Source organism: Peromyscus eremicus, chromosome 1 (assembly GCF_949786415.1).
Source record: "Peromyscus eremicus chromosome 1, PerEre_H2_v1, whole genome shotgun sequence".
Classification (NCBI taxonomy): domain Eukaryota; kingdom Metazoa; phylum Chordata; class Mammalia; order Rodentia; family Cricetidae; genus Peromyscus; species Peromyscus eremicus.
In genome coordinates, this window is record NC_081416.1 from 93,728,460 (window position 1) to 93,746,314 (window position 17,855).

Consider the following 17,855-nt stretch of genomic DNA (forward strand, 5'->3'; position numbering starts at 1 on the left):
AGATAAACAAAGCAAGCTCACCAGGACCTCCTCACTCTTCAACCCTACATCATGGTCCACAAAGCACAAAGACATTCCAGCAAATCAGCCCCTGCAGGGCAGCTCCTTCCTTAGGCAAAAGGAATTTCTAACATTGCTACCCCAGGCCCTGGAGTGACAGGAGCACAGCCCAGAGGCTAGGGAAATGCCTGTTGGTCTTATAAATGTTCTTCCACTCTGGTGCAAGGATTCCCTTGCTACACTCAATCCTTAAAGACACAGCACTGAAGCTTTCTGTACCTTTACTTTCTCATCTCTGAAAATCCAGAAACAAAGTTTCTAAATTAGAAAAATTGTTTGGCAAATAACAATATCTAATTATGGAATATATAGATAAGCTTTCTTTGGTTCCAAATTGACTGACAGCTTTTTAATTGTGCCCTAAGGTTCCCTACCCCCGCCCCCAAAGCTGCTATTTCCTGAGGATGTACATCTGAGATTAGAAGGATCACCACCACCTTCCTCCTTTTATAATGGATTATAACTCAGGTGTGACGATACTCATCAGTGAAAGGTAAATGTAGGAAGGTCCTGTGTCTCAAAGACTATGAGGCTCCGGCAAAGTATTGAAATTTGAGAGTGGCAATAAGTTAAGGATCCTTGGGGGGAGGGGGCACGCACAGCAGGTCTGTGAACAACAGAACATGTTTTCAGGAAATGCTCTTCTCTTCATCAGAAAACTGTGGTATTTCTAGGAACTAGAATTTACAATATGAGCATCTTCTGAACCTCTCTCCCTAATGTGTGCCAATCCTGAGGGCAAACAAGAGAGTTAACGTCACTTTGGTAGATTTTAAGTAGCACATTCCAATTCTGTGGAAGACCTAAAGTACAAAACTGCCTCTGCAAATCAGGTTTCCAGAGAGTCTACTGGAGGTGCCTGTGTCACAGGGGCTACTGATATGGAAAAGTGTTTCACCAAACACAGCAAGGATCAAGTATAGGTTTGTGGGAAATGATCTCTCAGAACAGGGAGAACAAAAGAAAGGAGTAAGAAGAATAATGGAAAACTTCCATTAGGGACACCTCCAAACAAATTTGCTGTTTTTGTGTATTTTTAACTAGGGAATTCCAGAGGCCCAGCCACCCAGCTACACAGCAAGCCATGGAGTAAGAGTAAGATTTTATAGAAGAAAGAGAATGGGAAAAGCCCAGATGCAAAACATAGATGGGATAAGTTAAGGAAAGCTGGCAAGCAACAAGCCAAGCTAAGGCCGGGGACCCTCAAAAGAGCAAAAACAAACAACAACATTTTGGCACCCAGCGTGGGGATTGAAAACGCCTTGGGCCTGAGAAAGCTGAAAAATTAAAGGGAGAGGGGAGGATACAGCTCCTTTAACAGTCTTGGCCCAACAGTTTCTGCCAGTCAGTAAGCCCTTGAGTAGCTAGTAAGCATAAGTAGGAACAAAAACTAAAATGCCTGCCACAGCATAAGCATTGGCATTTTAGAGCTCTAGGAAGGTTGAAGCAGTTCTCAGCATGAACCTTTGACTTGGCTTGTGAGCTTTCAGCTTGGCTTTCGTGGCCAGAGAAGTGGCAAAGCCAGCCACCAAAGCTGAGGGCAGAGGTCTACAGGTTTGCTCACAGAGTCAAAAAAAGGCTGAAGATATGCAATAAAAGAGGTCCAGACGGAAAAACATCTAAACAGGTTACAGTGTGTTTAACAATGTGCATAGCTTAAAAAAACAAAAAGGGTATAGTCATAGAAAAAATGAATAGTTTAAAAATAAAATAAAGTCTTTAAAGAGAGAGTAAAAGAAAAAAGCCATGTAAGATGGGAAATACATAGGGAGTCTGAATCCTGTAGAGTATTGTGTTGATTTTAAACTTTTTTGATTGTTGATGGGCAAGACATAGCTGCTAGAACACATAGGCTTGTGAACAGGACTGCAAAAACAACCTTTAAGATACTTTAGGGCTATCTTAACTTTAAAAAAGAAGTCAAAAATACATTTTTCAAGTGGAAATCAAAAATGCTTTGGAGTTTTGTTCCCACAGGAAGCAAGAGGCTGTGGATTCCTTCAGTGTTAATATGGATCAGGTTTGATCAGTCGAGACCTCCTGAAACTTGATAGGTAATACATCTATCAGCAAAGGTTACTGCTGGTCTTCTCAGGACTTGGTTATTATCTCAAAATTTTCTCTCTGGGATCCTAAAGATACTTTGCCCACAGACAGCAGAAAGAAGTATGGAGAAAACTATGCCCACATTCCCAAGACTTGGGGGGGTATGGGTGTTTTTTGGTTATTTGGTGGGCTATGGATGTTTATTATCATTTAGGGAAATATAGAATATTGATACAAATTTAAAGTTATTTTTATTATACTTTATATGTTTCTACTCTTGTTTAAAGGATTTTTTATGTTGAAAAAAATTAAGGTTATTTTTGTTACAACATATTATATGTATGATTCTATTTTTGTTTGAAGTATTATGCCTGTGTAGTTAATTTGTAGGGTGAAGTTCCTAGTTTTTGAAAGCTATTATTATAAACTATATAATCAGGAACATAGTAGTCATTCGTAACAATCAAATTTATAGATATGTTAGGTATGTTTTCTAGGTTAAATAGATATATTTTAGATAGGTGGCCTTCAAGTACTTCAAAGACCTATAGAATACGGCATTTAAAATGTTTTGTTAACTTAAAGTTTTTCATGACAATGAGACACATCTGCTCTGGCAGCACCAATTTAGTTCAGAGATGATGAACATTGAAGAAACTTCTTACAGAATTTGTTTTCATTGTGGCAAGGTTAGCCACTGGGCAAATAAACTGCTCCTGCCTTTGACTGCTGACAATGTGCTGTGTAGATAGGATATGCAGGACACACAGGAAAAAAAAAACTGTTTAATTTTGCCAAAACAAGGTGGGGCAGTCCTGCAAAATTCCTGCTTCGCAGCTGAGTCTGCCAGACATTTTGCAGGACACACAGGAAAGCGGCCACTGAACTTGGCCAAAACAAGGCAGGATGGTCCTTCAGGGTTCCTGCTTCACAGAAGAATCTGCCAGACATTCTACAGGGCACAGAGAAAAGTGACTGATGAACTTTGCCAAAACAAGACAGGACAGTCCAAAATTCCTGCTTTCATAGAAAAGTTTGCCAGATATTCTAGGCCAGTAGACTGAAGATGGATGTCCCAACATTGTGAGGAACTTTGGGTGACTGTCCAGGAAGGCAAATGTCTCTGTTGTTAGATAATATTACATTCTTCTGGGTCTTTGATGGAGTTGAAGACTAGATCATTATAGTTGCAGCTTTCTTTAGTTATGATAGAAAGTAAATTAGGTGTAAAACTTTAGATTCACTAAGATATAATAGCTAACGTAGTATTTTCTTTAAATTTGCCAGACATAAATGAACTGGACATTGTGAGTGTAATCCTTACTTGGTAATTGATATTGTATATAGTCTTTCTATGTTTAAGTTAAAACCTTTATTTTTATTTAAACAAAATGGGGGAAATGTTGGGGGATATTATTTTAAGCTGTGTTACTTTTGTTTATGTTGCATTTGTTTAACTCTGTGATGCTGTGTTACTGTGTCTGTCTAAAACACTTGATGGTTTAATAGAGATGAACGGCCAATAGTAAGGCAGAAGAAAGAAATAGGCAGGGCTGGCAGGCAGAGAGGATAAATAGAAGGAGAAATCTGGGAGGAGGGATCTAGGAAGAAAGAAGTAGCCAGAGAAGGAGGAGGAGTCCAGGGGCCAGCCACCCAGCTACACAACAAGCCACAGAGTAAGATTTACAGAAGAAAGAGAAAGGTAGAAGCCCTGAGGAAAAAGTTAAACAGGATAATTTAAGTCAAGGAAAGCTGGCAAGCAACAAGCCAAGCTAAGGCCAGGCATTCATAATTAAGAATAAGCCTCTGTGTGTGATTTATTTGGGAGCTGGGTGGTGGGTCCTCCAAAAAAGCAAAAAAAAAAAAAAAAAAAAAAAAAAACCAGGGCATGACGGGACAGTCATGCAAAACCCAGCACTTTGATGTCCATGCCACTCATACATTAGCAGCCTCCTTAAGTTACCACCCTTCAGTGCAGTTTGCTATAGCGGAGTTATGAGGAATACTGGCAGATGCAGGCTTCCCCAAGACTCTCCAAAGACAAGAGGATATTGACCCTTGAGTGGCCGTGTGGCTGATGCCTGGGTGAGATGTGCAGTAGCTCACATAATTTTCACAAAAATTTTAATACTTATTTTCTATCCCCATTTCACAAGTGGGGAGTAGAGTGACAGACGTCATATAATAGCATGCAGCTTGCAGTTATGGGTGGTTAAGCAGAGAGAACAACCAAGCTTTGGGATTCCAGAATCTGTTCTTATTGGCTTCACAGGAGCTTCACAGTTCAATGTGAAAGGCATAACCAAGAATGAGTGACAGTGGAGCATAGCCATTAATAGCCTTTCTGATGGCTAATATTGTCAACTTGGCAGGATCTGTTATCACCTAGAAGACAAATCTCTGGCCACTTCCGTGAGAGATTCTGGGTTGGGTTAATAGAGGTAGTAAGACCCACCCTAACTTTAGGTAGCATCATTCCATCAGCTGGGTCCCAGGCTGGATAAAAAGGAGGGAGTTAGCTGAGCATCAGCATTCAGCTCATCTCTTTCTGCTTCCTGGCTGAAGATGTGAGCAGCCACCTCAAGCTCCTGCCTCCATGCCTTCCCCATCATGCTGAGAAGTAAGCCAGAATGAGCTCCTTTCTCAAGTTGCTTTTGTCATGTTTGGTGATTTTCTGTTCGTTTGAAAAAGCTAGAAAAGTAACTAACACAGCCTTCTACCCCAACCATGTCCAGCTGCAGGGAGCCTCATGCTTTACCTCAGTACCTGTGAGTGTGGGCAATAGATACATTCTATATGAAAGACTCCTGCCTTTAACCTCTGAGGCTGTGGAACATCCAGCCTTACTCACTCACACTGCATCCTGGACAGGATTTCACAAAGCTCTTTGCAGATGGGCTGGATAGAGCCTTACCATTTCTGTCCCTTGGTGTCCCTGGTCCTAGAAAGTCTTGGCCCTGCAGTTGCCCGGAGGCCACCTCGTCGAAACTCTGCCATCCCTGGTGCATCAGTGTTGAAATTTCCTGACTGAGTTCTTCGGATTCTGTATGGAAAGGAATCCACAGAGACTGTGAGGGCTAGTCAGGCCAGGCTCAGGGCTTTAGGCAATACCCTTCCCAGTCCCTGTTCTGAAGCCAGGGAAGATGACCTATAACAGTGCTTCCACTAAAATCTGAGATTCAAAACTAAGCCTAACTCTGGGCTTTGGGGCACTCCTCAGAGGATCAAAGTGAAGGCTGATGCCTTTGAGGAGACTCCAGCTTCTGCCTCTGTTCAGAATGAATCAGATGGACTAGTAAGTACTCAGCTTTTGGTCTTTAAAAGATTTTATGAGACACAGACTGGCTCCCAAGAAAAGAAGAGCCCATTCTCATGCCTCTCCAGAAGCTCAGGTAGTTTAATCTGCTGAGAATCTGAACAGGTTACATAGGACATATGGATGCCTAGAATGAAAGACACGTGGCAGCTAGCTCTCTATAATGACTGCCTGTCCCACTTCTCTGAGTCCCACAAAATAACTCACATTCTTCTTTCTGAATGTGACTACTCTGCTGTTGCAGCTACGCACATATGTGAGGGAGCAGGGACTCAGACAGCCTCTGCCTTGTCTAAGCATGTGGTTACGACCATTACCACCAACTTACTTTCCCCAGAACTTCTTGATGCCTTTGGGGCTCCGTTTGCCATCTGGTGTCAGGGGAGACTGGGGGCTTGACTCAGTACCAGATGAAGTAGATGACAGTTCATTGGCCACGACTGTATCTTCCCAACCACTTTCTGTGTCCCCTAAGGTGGACAGGATGGAAAGGCATGTGAATGAGAGTGAGGGGAACCTTGGGAACCCCACCCTTATACCAGAGCTATCCTTCTGTGGGAGTCCAGAACACTCTTCCCAGTGTTACCTTTAGGATAGAGCTTCCTACTGAGGTACCAGGAGCTTAAAGAGTACAGGACACCTCCCAGGCCTCTCACTAAGAACTGCTGAGGCCAGTGTTTCAAATCTAAGTGATTTAATGTCTTCAATTCTAAGAGTTTGGGGTCCAAGTAATTGAAGACTATTTCAACAAGGAGCTGGCTATTTAATCAGAGGGAGACTTTGGAATGTGGGCAGGGCAGCAGAAATGAAAAACAAAGGCATTCTCACATTCTACCTCACCTGAACAGTCACAGTACCTAATACGGGAGCACTGACACTCCAGCCGCGATCTCCAGCAACCCAGAAGCAGAGAAGTCACATGAAGAAGCAAGAGAGGCCAAAGTCCAGCCCAACAGTAACGGGGAAGCAAAGAAATAAAAAGAGTATCATCGAGCAAAAGAGAAAAACTTAAACAGAAAGAAAAACATCCCACAAAGGACAAGGCAAAGGGTGACCAAGGTGGCCCACAGGGTCAGCATGCTGACAAGAGGCATCAGGCCAATGGACCCTAGTGCCACTTTCTTACAAACTGAGGTGCCCACAGGCAGGGAGAGAGGGTCAGCAGCAGGTGAGGGGGATACTCTAAGTCATGCCCCTGCACCAGTGCCAGGATTCACACTACAATGACTTCAAACAGTCTGAGTAAAACTGAACACAGTTATTTAAGGGTTTATCTGGAGCTGTGGAAGCCCAGAGCAGAACTGGGTTTTGAGAACTAAGGGCAGGTGGAGGAATTGGGGGTAGGCAGGGAGAACTCTGTGAGCACCAAAGCATTCATTCCTGGACCACATCAAATCCTCTGCTGCTGACTGAATCTGAAACACTCTAACTTGGGAGCCTGTACAGTGTCAGCCTAGTGGTAACATGGGCTATATCAAAGGCAGACATGGGAGAGAGAAGACCAGGATGACAGATGAAGGAAGCAGGGCATGAAGAGTAAATGGAGATGTCTAAGAGGGAGAGAAAAAAAGGCAATGGTGGGGAGGACAGGCAGGGGTTGAGGAAGAATGGACAGAAAGGAGAATGGAGGGACAATAACTTGGGTAGCAGCTTATCCAGACAGGGACTCTTGAAAAGTGGAGCCACTTTGGGACACAACTTGCCCGGAAACAACCCCCACCATTCCTAATTGTGAGCTGCAGTTATCGCTACAGTGACTGTAAGTGCTAAGGACAGAGTTCCTGAGGCCACCAACCCAGGGGCTGGACACTTACTCAGCCTCAGCAGGCTGCTCCCTGAGGAGTCAGGCTGGGAGGAGGCACTGGGAGGAGACTTGGCAGCTTCTCCATTGGGTGTGGCTGCTGAGAGCTTCCCAGGTAATGTAGGGTACTTCTGCTCCACCAGGAAAGAGCTGTCCTATTGGAAAGAGAGATGCCAGACTAACCGTTAGACTTTGGCTCAAACCAGTAGGAAATCTGTGTGTGCATAAACCCTTTCTGCAAGAGTCACTTTTCATTCAGCTTGTCTCAAAGATCTTTCCAAGGTCATTTCTCCTAGTCTAGCAGAAAGGTAAAGATCTACCCACACAGTGAGACAGAGATAGCATCAAACCCAAATCCAAAGAGTCCTGTGCCATTTGTCCCATGTTAGAAGTTTAGTGAATTCATAGTTATGAATTCTCCCTGGATCTTCAAAAACACAAGCCACAGTTTGCTGATGGGAGAAGAGAGCAGTCTGGTCCAGGTTTCCCTGCTCTCCCCGTACTTGCTTTCCTGTGGTCAGGAAGGAGAGGCTTTTGCTAAGTAAGACCCTTGGTCACACCAGACCAAGGCAGATCTCTACAAGGGCACAGCCATGAGCACAGATTATACTGACCATGACTAATGGAAGGCCATGCTATAGCAGTGATATGAGAGTCTAAATCTGAAATAGTAGCAGGAAAAGTCTGTGTTATGATAATGGTTCTTTTGTCCAGTATCATAATAAGACAAAGCAAGAACCTAAGCATACATTGGGGGAGTCTGGAGGCTACAATCCAACCCAGTTCCATTAGGAACTTAGAATCATCCTCTTTGAGGTACTACTTTGGTGCAACAAGCCCTGTAGTTGGATCCTTGGTGCAACAAGCCCTGTAGTTGGATCCTGGCTAAAAAGAAACCCCAAAGAAGTAGGCCGATTTAAAGAGAAAGACGAGCACTTATTCTGTCAAGAAGTATATAAAGATCACTAATGCCACAAACCTGAGAAAAACATATAGAATGCATTGCAAGTGTGAGAACAAAGAGAAAGTAAGATGACATCACTGAGAGACTCAACTATGGGTCACTTGATTACACCTAGAAGAAAAGCAATATGAGAGGTGGAACCAATTTTAAAACTGGCAAGTCAGAATGGGACTGGATGACTGCCAAGACCAAGATGCCTTTTGAAGCTTCGTTCACTGAAAGTCAAGTGAGCAGTACATTTCAGCAGAATTCAGTTTGCTTCTGTGTCCCAGCAGCTGTTTGAAAATCAGTTCATTTGCTGCATATTGACAAGAGCCTCCACAGATGAGCTTAGAAATGGGAAATATGGAGAGAGGAGGCAAGATTGTTAAAGAAATCTGGTCCATGAGTAGCCATGTCAGAACCTCCAGAGATGAAGAGCATGACATCTTCAAGCTTGTGATGACCCGCAGGGCAGAGAGGTCAGGCATGATCAGACATGTGGACCAGCCCAGCAGCTTCCCAGTGCTAGCTCATCCACTGCCTCACTCTCACCTGAGGCACTATCAAAAACAACACCAACTCCCAGGCTCCTCCCTGGCCCTGTGAATCAGACCCTCTGAAAACGCACCCACTTCAGGAGTCTGTATTTTTAACAAGCGTCTTGGATTATTCTGATACTCAGTCAGATTCAGACTATGGGAAGGGAGTAGTCAAAACAGAATTGTGGGCTGGAGAGATGGCTTTGCAGGCAAAGGCACTAGCTGCACAAGCCCAATGACCCAAGTTCAGTTCCTGAAACCCACATAAGGAGCCAGATGTGGTGGCACGCATCTGTATCCCAGCAGTTTTGTGATGAGATGTGAGGCAGAGACAGGAGACTTTCCCAGAAACTTGAAGGTCAGCTAGCCTGCATGAGGAGGCAACAACAGAAACAAGAAAGCTCCTACTTCAGTGAAGGAGAAGGTGAAAACCAACCACCCTAAGGTGACCTCAGATGCATGCAGACACAATAAAATGTTGCTTTTGTTTTGGCTATAAGTTTAGAGAATCAAAGAATCTGACACCAAGTTCCATCTTCCATATGAAATACAAAACGGGGAAGGACTTTCAATATGGTTTTTGGTTGTGTCACATAAGACCCTAATATAGGGCCAGGACAGCAGAAAGCCCCCGTCCATGACCACCCAGAGAGTACGCTGAAGAGCTGAGGTACGCCCAAGGATGAGTGAGGCTCCAGCCCCATAAGGAACAGAGGACAATGGAATGGGCTCTCTGAGCTCTGCTTTAGTCAAGATACAAAGCTGAGGGAATGACTCATTGTTGAAGAAAGAGGTGCCATGGTAAGGCCCAACAGGAAGGAGACAGGAACATCTGACCCCAGTTCTGTTTCCTGTCTTCAAGTATAACCCAGCAGTGAACAGCCAAGGAGCAGAGCAGAATCTATCACCCACCTGCTTTAAATCAGAACAAAGGGTGGCCTGCCAGCTCAGAGAGGGCTAAGCTTTGGGTCAGAGTGACTCAGGGAAGGCCCTTACTTTTTAACCTCTCTAACCCTCTGTTTGGTCATTTTTAACAGGAGAATAGCAATTCCTCCCTTAGGGAATCTGAAAATAACAACACGCACAGAGCCCAGCGAACAGCTTTCAGCAGACAAACAGAACAGACCCTAGATCCAGAAAAGCACACCACAGGCTGCATCTAGAATACATGCCTATCTGTCCCAGGGCACAATTGAAAGAATCCAATGAGAAATGAGTGCTTTCAAGTCTGCTGATCCACATACACACACACACACACACACACACACACACACACACACACACACACACAGGAGAAGCCGATGTACAGCTCTGAGAAGAAAGTACTTACAGAGGGCTGGAGGACTCAATTCTAGAGTGTTGGGAATGGGAAGGACTGACTCATTCCATAGGAGACAAGGCGAGCAGTCAGAATGCAAGGGTGACTGGGACATAAGGAACACTCCAGCATAAAAAGCTTGAGTTTAAGGCCAGGGACCACAGTAAGGAGATGCTGTGAAAAGCCTACTATACTTGTGGAATGGTGCTGGGTGTGTGTGGAGGGAAGAGGTGGTCATGTTGAACTAAGTGAAGTTTCATAAGATTGTAATTATGATCAAAGGTGTGGGAGAGCTAGTTTCAACCTGGAAAATGCACTCTTTGTAAGCACTCCCACATCACTCATCTTCCACAGTAAGCAACTCGATGTCGTAAAGCATGAATGATGAACCAGCAGCATCCCCAAAGAAGTAAGTGGCCACTTACATCTGTTATTCAGAGATAACTGAATGACTTTTCTGAAGCTGAGGCTGGAAGAGTGATGGCTAGGCCCCAGAGCTTTGCCAAGGGGCTACAAAACACAAGGGACTGTGTGTCCAAAGTATTGGGACAGAAAAGCAGCCAGGAGACATTTGCTCAACAATCTCCATGGCCCGAGGAATGGCTGGCTAACCAAAGCACTGACTGTCTTAAGCACAGAAGTGAAAAGAAGCCTTTTACCGAGATATGAAGGTACAGATGAGGTCTTTCTTCCACAAAGAGTTAGAAGAGCAGAAATGCTCCATTCTGCCATAGTGGTGTGAAAGTATAAAGAGCCTTCTCAAGGCACATGTAGTGAAGCCTCATGTCTCCTTTGGAAGGCAGAGGAGACTGAAGGGCAATGCACAGTACATCCCCCTTACAATGCTATAGATGGTGGTTGGGTGGGGCTGACACTAATTATAGGAAGCTTCAGTTTACCATGGGCTCAATATTGGTCTACCAGCCTAGAACTGTTATCACCTGCCACAGCAGCAATCTAGGAGAAAATGGGTTTATCGGAGTTTTTATAACATAACTTGTTCACTGAAGGCAGACTGAGCGCACACCTGTGTTTTTAACCGTGGCATCTCAGAGAGAAGAGGAGTGTTGCCAACATTCTCCTGTGTAGGTTACACCTTCTATATAGTAATTAAGCCTAGACTTCTTCAGAGATTAGTTTCTCTGAGCCTACAAACCAGAGGTGATTATGGTAAATGATACACCAAGGATAATGGCAGAGAAAGTGATTTATGCATATGGACTACACAACAACGGAATTTTCCCTTTCTTCATTCTTTAATTCTTACAGTTAACTTATTTTAAGGCTACAAAAGCTGTACCTTGTTAAAATACTCTAGCAAACGTTACAACCAAGGATAGGCAATAAAGATATTATAAATGAATGTACCTTGGGCTCTCCCACCAGGGACAGCTGGTTCCCATCGACACACTATGGAGTGACAAGGATTCGAACATGAGGAGAAAAAGAAAGCTGTGTTAGTCACCATCAGGAGTTCAGAACCACCTGCCTATTTACATCTGATGCACTGAGATGTAAGTACACTGCCCCATCCTTCATGTTAGAGGATCACCACTCACAGCTGGAAACAAGCCACTGTCTAGCCAGTGAACAGATATCCTGGGCAGTTGCCAGAAGTCTGACCAATGGAGCAAGAGGCATATGGCTGGGGATGGGCTCCTGCCAACTCCAACTTCTGTGGCTCTCCACCATGCACTCTGATGGAGATCGGAGGGCAGTATGAAGCATGGCTCACCAGAGGCTTATTCAGGGCAGGACTTGGTGCTTAGTCATTGCTAAGCTCAAAGCCTTCCATTGTTCCCTCCAACACTGGGCCCAGTCACATGGTTAAGTCCATTCTTACACAGGGGGCCACAAAGCCCTTCTCAGATCTTTCCAGACTTTTTAAAAGCTACCTCTCTAATGTTCTTGATTATCCCAGGCTGTGTTCCTGAAATTACCCCCTTTACCTATGTTACTCCTTCATTCAGAACCCCTGCAGAGATCCCAGAACATTGGGGAGATGAGGCCAGAATCCTATGATCTTCTCTGGTGTGATGTGGTATATGGCTCAGACCTTGTTGTTCCTGCTCCCATGTTCCCCAAAAACTGCTTGTGCCCACCTGCACATCCTAGCACTCTGATGGGCTTAAAGGAGTAACTCAGTACTTGACACAGCCAGTTAATGAGCTGACCTTATCCCCAGATTCACGTCTCAAGTCTTCCAGACTACAGGAGAGTTTCTTCTGAGCCCTGGATAAACACAGAAAAAAAAGACTCATAGTGACCATGGTGACACTCATAGTCATTTGGTGACACTCATGCACCGGGCATGTCAGATGCTTAACCAGAAGCCTGTCTTAGGCTTGGAGTAGGTAACCCCTGTGTAAGATAAGACCTTGGGGAAAGCCTGGCCCACCAGTGAGTGGGACTGTTAATATAACTACTGGGTCTCCCAAGGGAATCCCAATCCCAGTGTCTGCAAACTCAAGTGGAGGGAAAATGCTGGTACTGGCTTGTCTTTAAATCTAAGTGATCTGGGCAGGAAGCTGCAGGCACCCCCCTTGAGAGGAGGCAAGCACACCAGCCAGGCACAGCTTGAAGCATGCCTAGGATCCTCCAGCTGTCCATTCTGGCTCTACCTGCCCTGAGTAGTCAGCTCAGGAGACTCAGGTCTTCATAGGGGCTATTCTGTTGAGGATATCCAATGCATAGTAAAGGGGCAATGCTACAAGTGGCCAAAGAGGAAATGGAGGGATGATAGCCAACAAGTCCCCTGACTAGGTCTTTTCTCAATGTCAGTGACTCAGCCTGTGGGAGAGAAATCCCCTCAGTAGCCACAAGAGGTTGGCTTGACCCTGTGCTCAGAACCCTGCGGCTATGCTCACCACACCTGCCCAGTCACCATCAACCTTCTGAGCCCCAAGAAGAGAAAGATGTTCAGTTCTCCTACCTAGTCTCCAGTGATTTCTGTGGCAAAGGAGGTGGCCCTGGGGAGGAAGAGCTGCATCGTGGTGATACCTGTTTCACAAACAGAAGAGCAGCAATAGAAGGTAGTTACCATTTAGGAACCAAACTTTCCCCTTGATGACGCCTCTGAGAAAAATATTTCTGTTCCTGGCTACAGCCATGGTAGGTGCACTCATATGGATGTTTTGCTCTTTCAAGAAATCCTTATCAGGGATCAAAGCATACACCAAGCTCTGAGAGACACTAGGCATGTCAAGCCACCAGGGTCAAATCACGCTTTATCCCTAAGCTCTAGACCTTAGACATAAGTCCAGGTCCCAGCAGCACACTCCCAATACTTGGGGGCTGTCATTGCCTCTGTCCTTTCATAGCTTGTCTCTTACCTTCTTTCATTCAATGGGTCACTATCCCACACAACCTTAAACACCCTCGTTTGGCTTAAGTGAGCCAGAGTCAAATTCTGTGACTTTCACTGAGAGGACTCTAGGGACATAGTCACTCAGCAAATGTCCACACCATCTGTTGCCTGCCAATCCTATCATAGGAATGAAGCATAATCCACACCAGGAGGCAGATTAATAAGCAAGGATAAAGGAACTTTGCCACCTGCTGTGGCACTGACACCAATGACATAACACGGGAAGGGGAGGAAGAAACTTCCCTCTCCATGGGTAGACTGTGACATGGCTTCAGAGGGGAGAACACTGGGGTTGAACGTTGAGAAGTGAGCAGGGGTTCGTTAGGAAGGTAAGAAAGAAAACATCATCTCAGGGTGAGTCTGAGATAATGAGGATGATAGGACACAGTTCAGTCTTTACTGGTGCACTGACCATAGAACCCTGTCTTTTCCCTCAAGCCCCAGGTCTTTCTGGCTTTCTCTAGGAAAATTTCTAACATCATAGCACAGGTATTAAAAACTGGAGCTTGCTGGTCAGACAGATCTGGGTTCAAGTCCCGTTCTGCTACCTACCTACAGTGTGACTTAGAGAATATTACTCAACCCCTCTGAAACTCAGCCTCATTGTAGTAAAATAAGAGCCCATGTTGAATGTCATGAGAACTGTGCCATGCACACTGCTCATAGCAACAACCACCAGACAAACTGAACAAGTCCTGATTACTGCTCAGATACAACTACCAGCAACAAAATGTACTTTTACTGAGTCGATAATGGGGTGGGGGTGTCACTGGAGGACATTTGATCCCTCTTTAAAGAAATGATTAAGCCGCACTGTTAAACAATCATTTTTAGTTTGATCTTTCTAGAGTTCGTGAATCTTTTAGTCCTGGTGCAACCCCTCCTCTCCTCCCCAGGCCTCTGTCTACGAACTCGTTTGTTTATCTGTGTTTAACCAAGTTCTAGAGAGTGATACAGTAGGGTCATATTCTAAAGCAAGGAGAAGAAAATCCATGTGCCGGTTGGAGGGGCTGACACAGGCATGTGCGAGGCAGGAATGCATTGCCATGGAAGGCGCCTGTGTCTCTTTATGGTCAAGACAGATTCACTCATGAAGTCCACTGGGAGTAAGTCATGACAGCAAGCTCTGGAGAAGCCTTCGTAAATAAAAAAACAAAACAAAACACTACCCTTGTTCTGTGCTACATGCCAGAGAGGAAAGATAAACAGAAAGCCAATTAAAGAGGAAAATTCTTGCCCTCCAGAGTCCCAGTGGCCCCCATGCTTTCCCTAGCCAGAGCTTAGGCCTTGTTCCCCAAACCTTCTTGCCAGAGCTTGAGGACCATTTCCTGGCCTGAACTATTCATCAGTTAAGATGCTTGATGACAGGTGTCTGTCAGATGCCTCTCTAGGTCAAGGCAAGTTCCTAAGGACAATTGAACCCCACACTGTGGGAGGAAGTATGGTACCTCTTGTTTCAATACTTCCTCAGGGTTTTTATTTGTGGTGTTCCATTTTCTAAAGCTTCCCTCCATTTCATCTTCATTGATCGAGAGGGTTCTCTCCGAAGGCCCTGGAAATAGTAAAGCAACGTTGATAAATCACCACTGTGAGACTTTCTCAGAAACTCATACCACAAAACCTTCATGGTGTTTGTTCTTCATTAACAAATACTAAGGAGGATTGCTTCAGCTTGGGGGTTTCCACTTCATCCTGTCTCAAAAAGCAAAAATACTAAGATACATGTAAAGTGCTATAGTTTGAGTATGGGATGTCCCTGTTTGGTTCTCAGATGGCATTGCCGTTTTGAGAGTCTGTGATGCCTTTCAGAGGTAGAGTTTCATTGGAGGACATGGGCTGCTGAGCTGTATGGTGATCCTTGGGGGTTACTGCTCTGCCCATTCCTGTCCAATCTTTCCACTTCCTGGCCCATCAGAATACGAGGAGTCCCTACATACTCCTGCTGATATGGCACACTGTGTCTTTAAACTGTGAGCCAAAATAAATTCTTCCTCTCTTAGCAAGCTTCTTGTTGGGTATTTGATCAGACCAAAAAAGTAATTACTACATAAAGAGACATTGACACTGTGATTGGGAAAATTCTTCAGGACGCAATCAAGGGCTACCATGAAAGTCACTTTAAGGTCAAAATTCACCCTTGGAACAGAGGTAAGCCACTTCTTGCTTCCAATTTTCTTATTTCTTGGTCAAGGGCAATCAGGTCCTATGAGGTATTTGGCCCAAGATCACAAAGAATTAGAGAAAAGAGGCTGAGGCGTTTGTGTGGGGCTTGGCAGATTCCTTAGGCAGGAACCAGTCAGTTCCGATCCCAGCAAAGACAAGGTTTGTTTCCAGGGTCAGTAGCTCCGCCAGAATCAGATCCCCTTCAAACAACCCTCCTGTGCAAAGTAACTGCCCCTGCAGGATCCACAATGGGAGCCAGGTCTACTGCACAAGGCACATGAGCACACTGTACTAATATGAATATACACGCTGCTTGTATGCTGCCCTGGTCTGCATGGTAAACATGAAATACATGACTTTCCATGGCAACCTGGGCACCTGGAGACTCATGGAAGTCCCCAAGGTGTCTTCTCTATCTGTAGGGAACTTCAGATCCTGTAAGAAACTCACAGGCTCTGTGGCCCATGAGAGCTCTGACCGACTCAGTGTGATTTCTGTCACTGTCTCTAAGGTGGATCCTAAGAAGACAGATTGGAGTCCCTCTACTGGGGAGGATTCCCAAGAGCTAAGCCTAAATGCTGTATTTTCTTAGGCAGTCCCTATAAGTTTCATTTGATGAAATTTCCAGAAATCACCATCTGCATCATCCAAGAGTCTACACACAGATCCACTCTCCAGTATATCTCCAATCAGGAGACAGAGGATCTGAAAAGAGAATTTCTCCTGCCTCTGATACAGTAGATGAAATATCTTTCAGGGGAAATGGGGTTCCTCCTCCTCTTACCCTGAGTTGCCATCACAATCTCCTTCACCCTTAGGTACTGGTTCAATAGCCCTGTAAGCTCCTCTATCCGACGGTCCTGTCATGGTATAAGAGTAGATCAAGATTAACACCACCAGCAGTCCCTAGTTAACTTCATTTGGAACACAATGAAGAAAATCCCATAGAAGACCCCTGAGGACCCCCAAAAGAGAAAGTCAGGGCCCAGCTGGGCCTAGTGGTCTGCCGCACAGGCATCTATAGACACCCATGGCACTATGTGAAGGTGGGGATCAGCAGTCACTGACATCCCCTTGAAGAGGTCCACATGCTGGCAGAAGTACAACTCTCTGCCTCCTACTCTCTGAAAACAGACTGCATGAAGAATGCCTCTGATTCCTGTGTCACTCTCTGCAGCTACACATATAAGACATATCCCAGTCTCCTCACCTATCCCTTGGTAGTCTGAAGTACTTTACACAACAGGGCATATCACAAGAAAGGACCATTCTTTCAAGGCTACAGTCTGGGGACTTAGGTCACACAGATCCTGGACTATATGGGTAGTTCTGCTATCCACCTGTGCAAAATTATCCAAGCATTCTGAGTCTCTTTCTTTAGCTGAGAATGTGGGGCTGTGACTCCCAGAGACACTATTTACACTAGCTAAGTGCTTCTCTATGTAAGTATGAGGTTACTATATGATTATGCAGGAATCAGATACGAAGAATGTAAGATAGCAGGATAAACTGATGCACTGCATGCTGCTAAGTGTCTCTATGATAGAGGAGTAAATTTCACACACAGGGGCTGTTGCTGAGTTTTGCTAAGAGTTGTGACATTAGTGAGGATAGGGGTATTTTTCAGCACACCACCATGAACAGGCAGGGCTCTAAGCTGCCTTTGGGAGATTCAGTTTAGGTAAAGTTCTCAGGCATATAAACAAGTACTAAAGTTGAGTCTCTTGTGAAAAGCTGTTATCTAGGCCGGGCGGTGGTGGCGCACGCCTTTAATCCCAGCACTTGGGAGGCAGAGGCAGGCGGATCTCTGTGAGTTCGAGGCCAGCCTGGTCTCCAAAGCAAGTTCCAGGAAAGGCGCAAAGCTACACAGAGAAACCCTGTCTCGGAAAAACCAAAAAAAAAAAAAAAAAAAAAAAAAAAGGAAAAGCTGTTATCTTAACATATCTTGCCAATGATGGCATGCTATTGTCCAATAGAGCGGAGACCAGAAGGGACCAAATCAGTTAGAGGTGCCTGCAAGGAAAGGACAAGGTGTCACAGTGACTGTCTCACCTTATCCTCATTGGCAACCAGCAGTGTTTCCATCCCCATCTTCAGACGGTGGATTTCTTGGTCTAAAAGAATTGAGGTATAGAAGGAATTATTTGTACAAATTGCTGACAGCTACTGCCATATGCTGATGACCCTCAGGTTCAAACATAAAGATTGACAAGTGAATGTGGCTCCTTTTTATTTGTTGAAAGAACCTGGGATGGGGTCTTGCACAGTGAGTCTCATTAGACATTTGTTGGATACATTT

At 44.8% G+C, this 17,855-nt stretch overlaps 1 protein-coding gene across 1 annotated transcript in view; it reads right to left on the minus strand.

Annotated features, from left to right (window-relative positions):
* The window catches only part of Ppfibp2 (PPFIA binding protein 2), a 165,843-nt gene that overhangs the window by 14,395 nt on the left and 133,593 nt on the right, over nt 1–17,855 (minus strand). Inside the window, 10 exon segments of the mRNA XM_059269181.1 lie at nt 5,021–5,149; nt 5,751–5,892; nt 6,280–6,312; nt 7,237–7,378; nt 11,395–11,436; nt 12,201–12,258; nt 12,959–13,026; nt 14,842–14,945; nt 16,341–16,416; nt 17,609–17,670. Of these exon segments, the coding sequence (XP_059125164.1) occupies nt 5,021–5,149; nt 5,751–5,892; nt 6,280–6,312; nt 7,237–7,378; nt 11,395–11,436; nt 12,201–12,258; nt 12,959–13,026; nt 14,842–14,945; nt 16,341–16,416; nt 17,609–17,670 (856 nt within the window).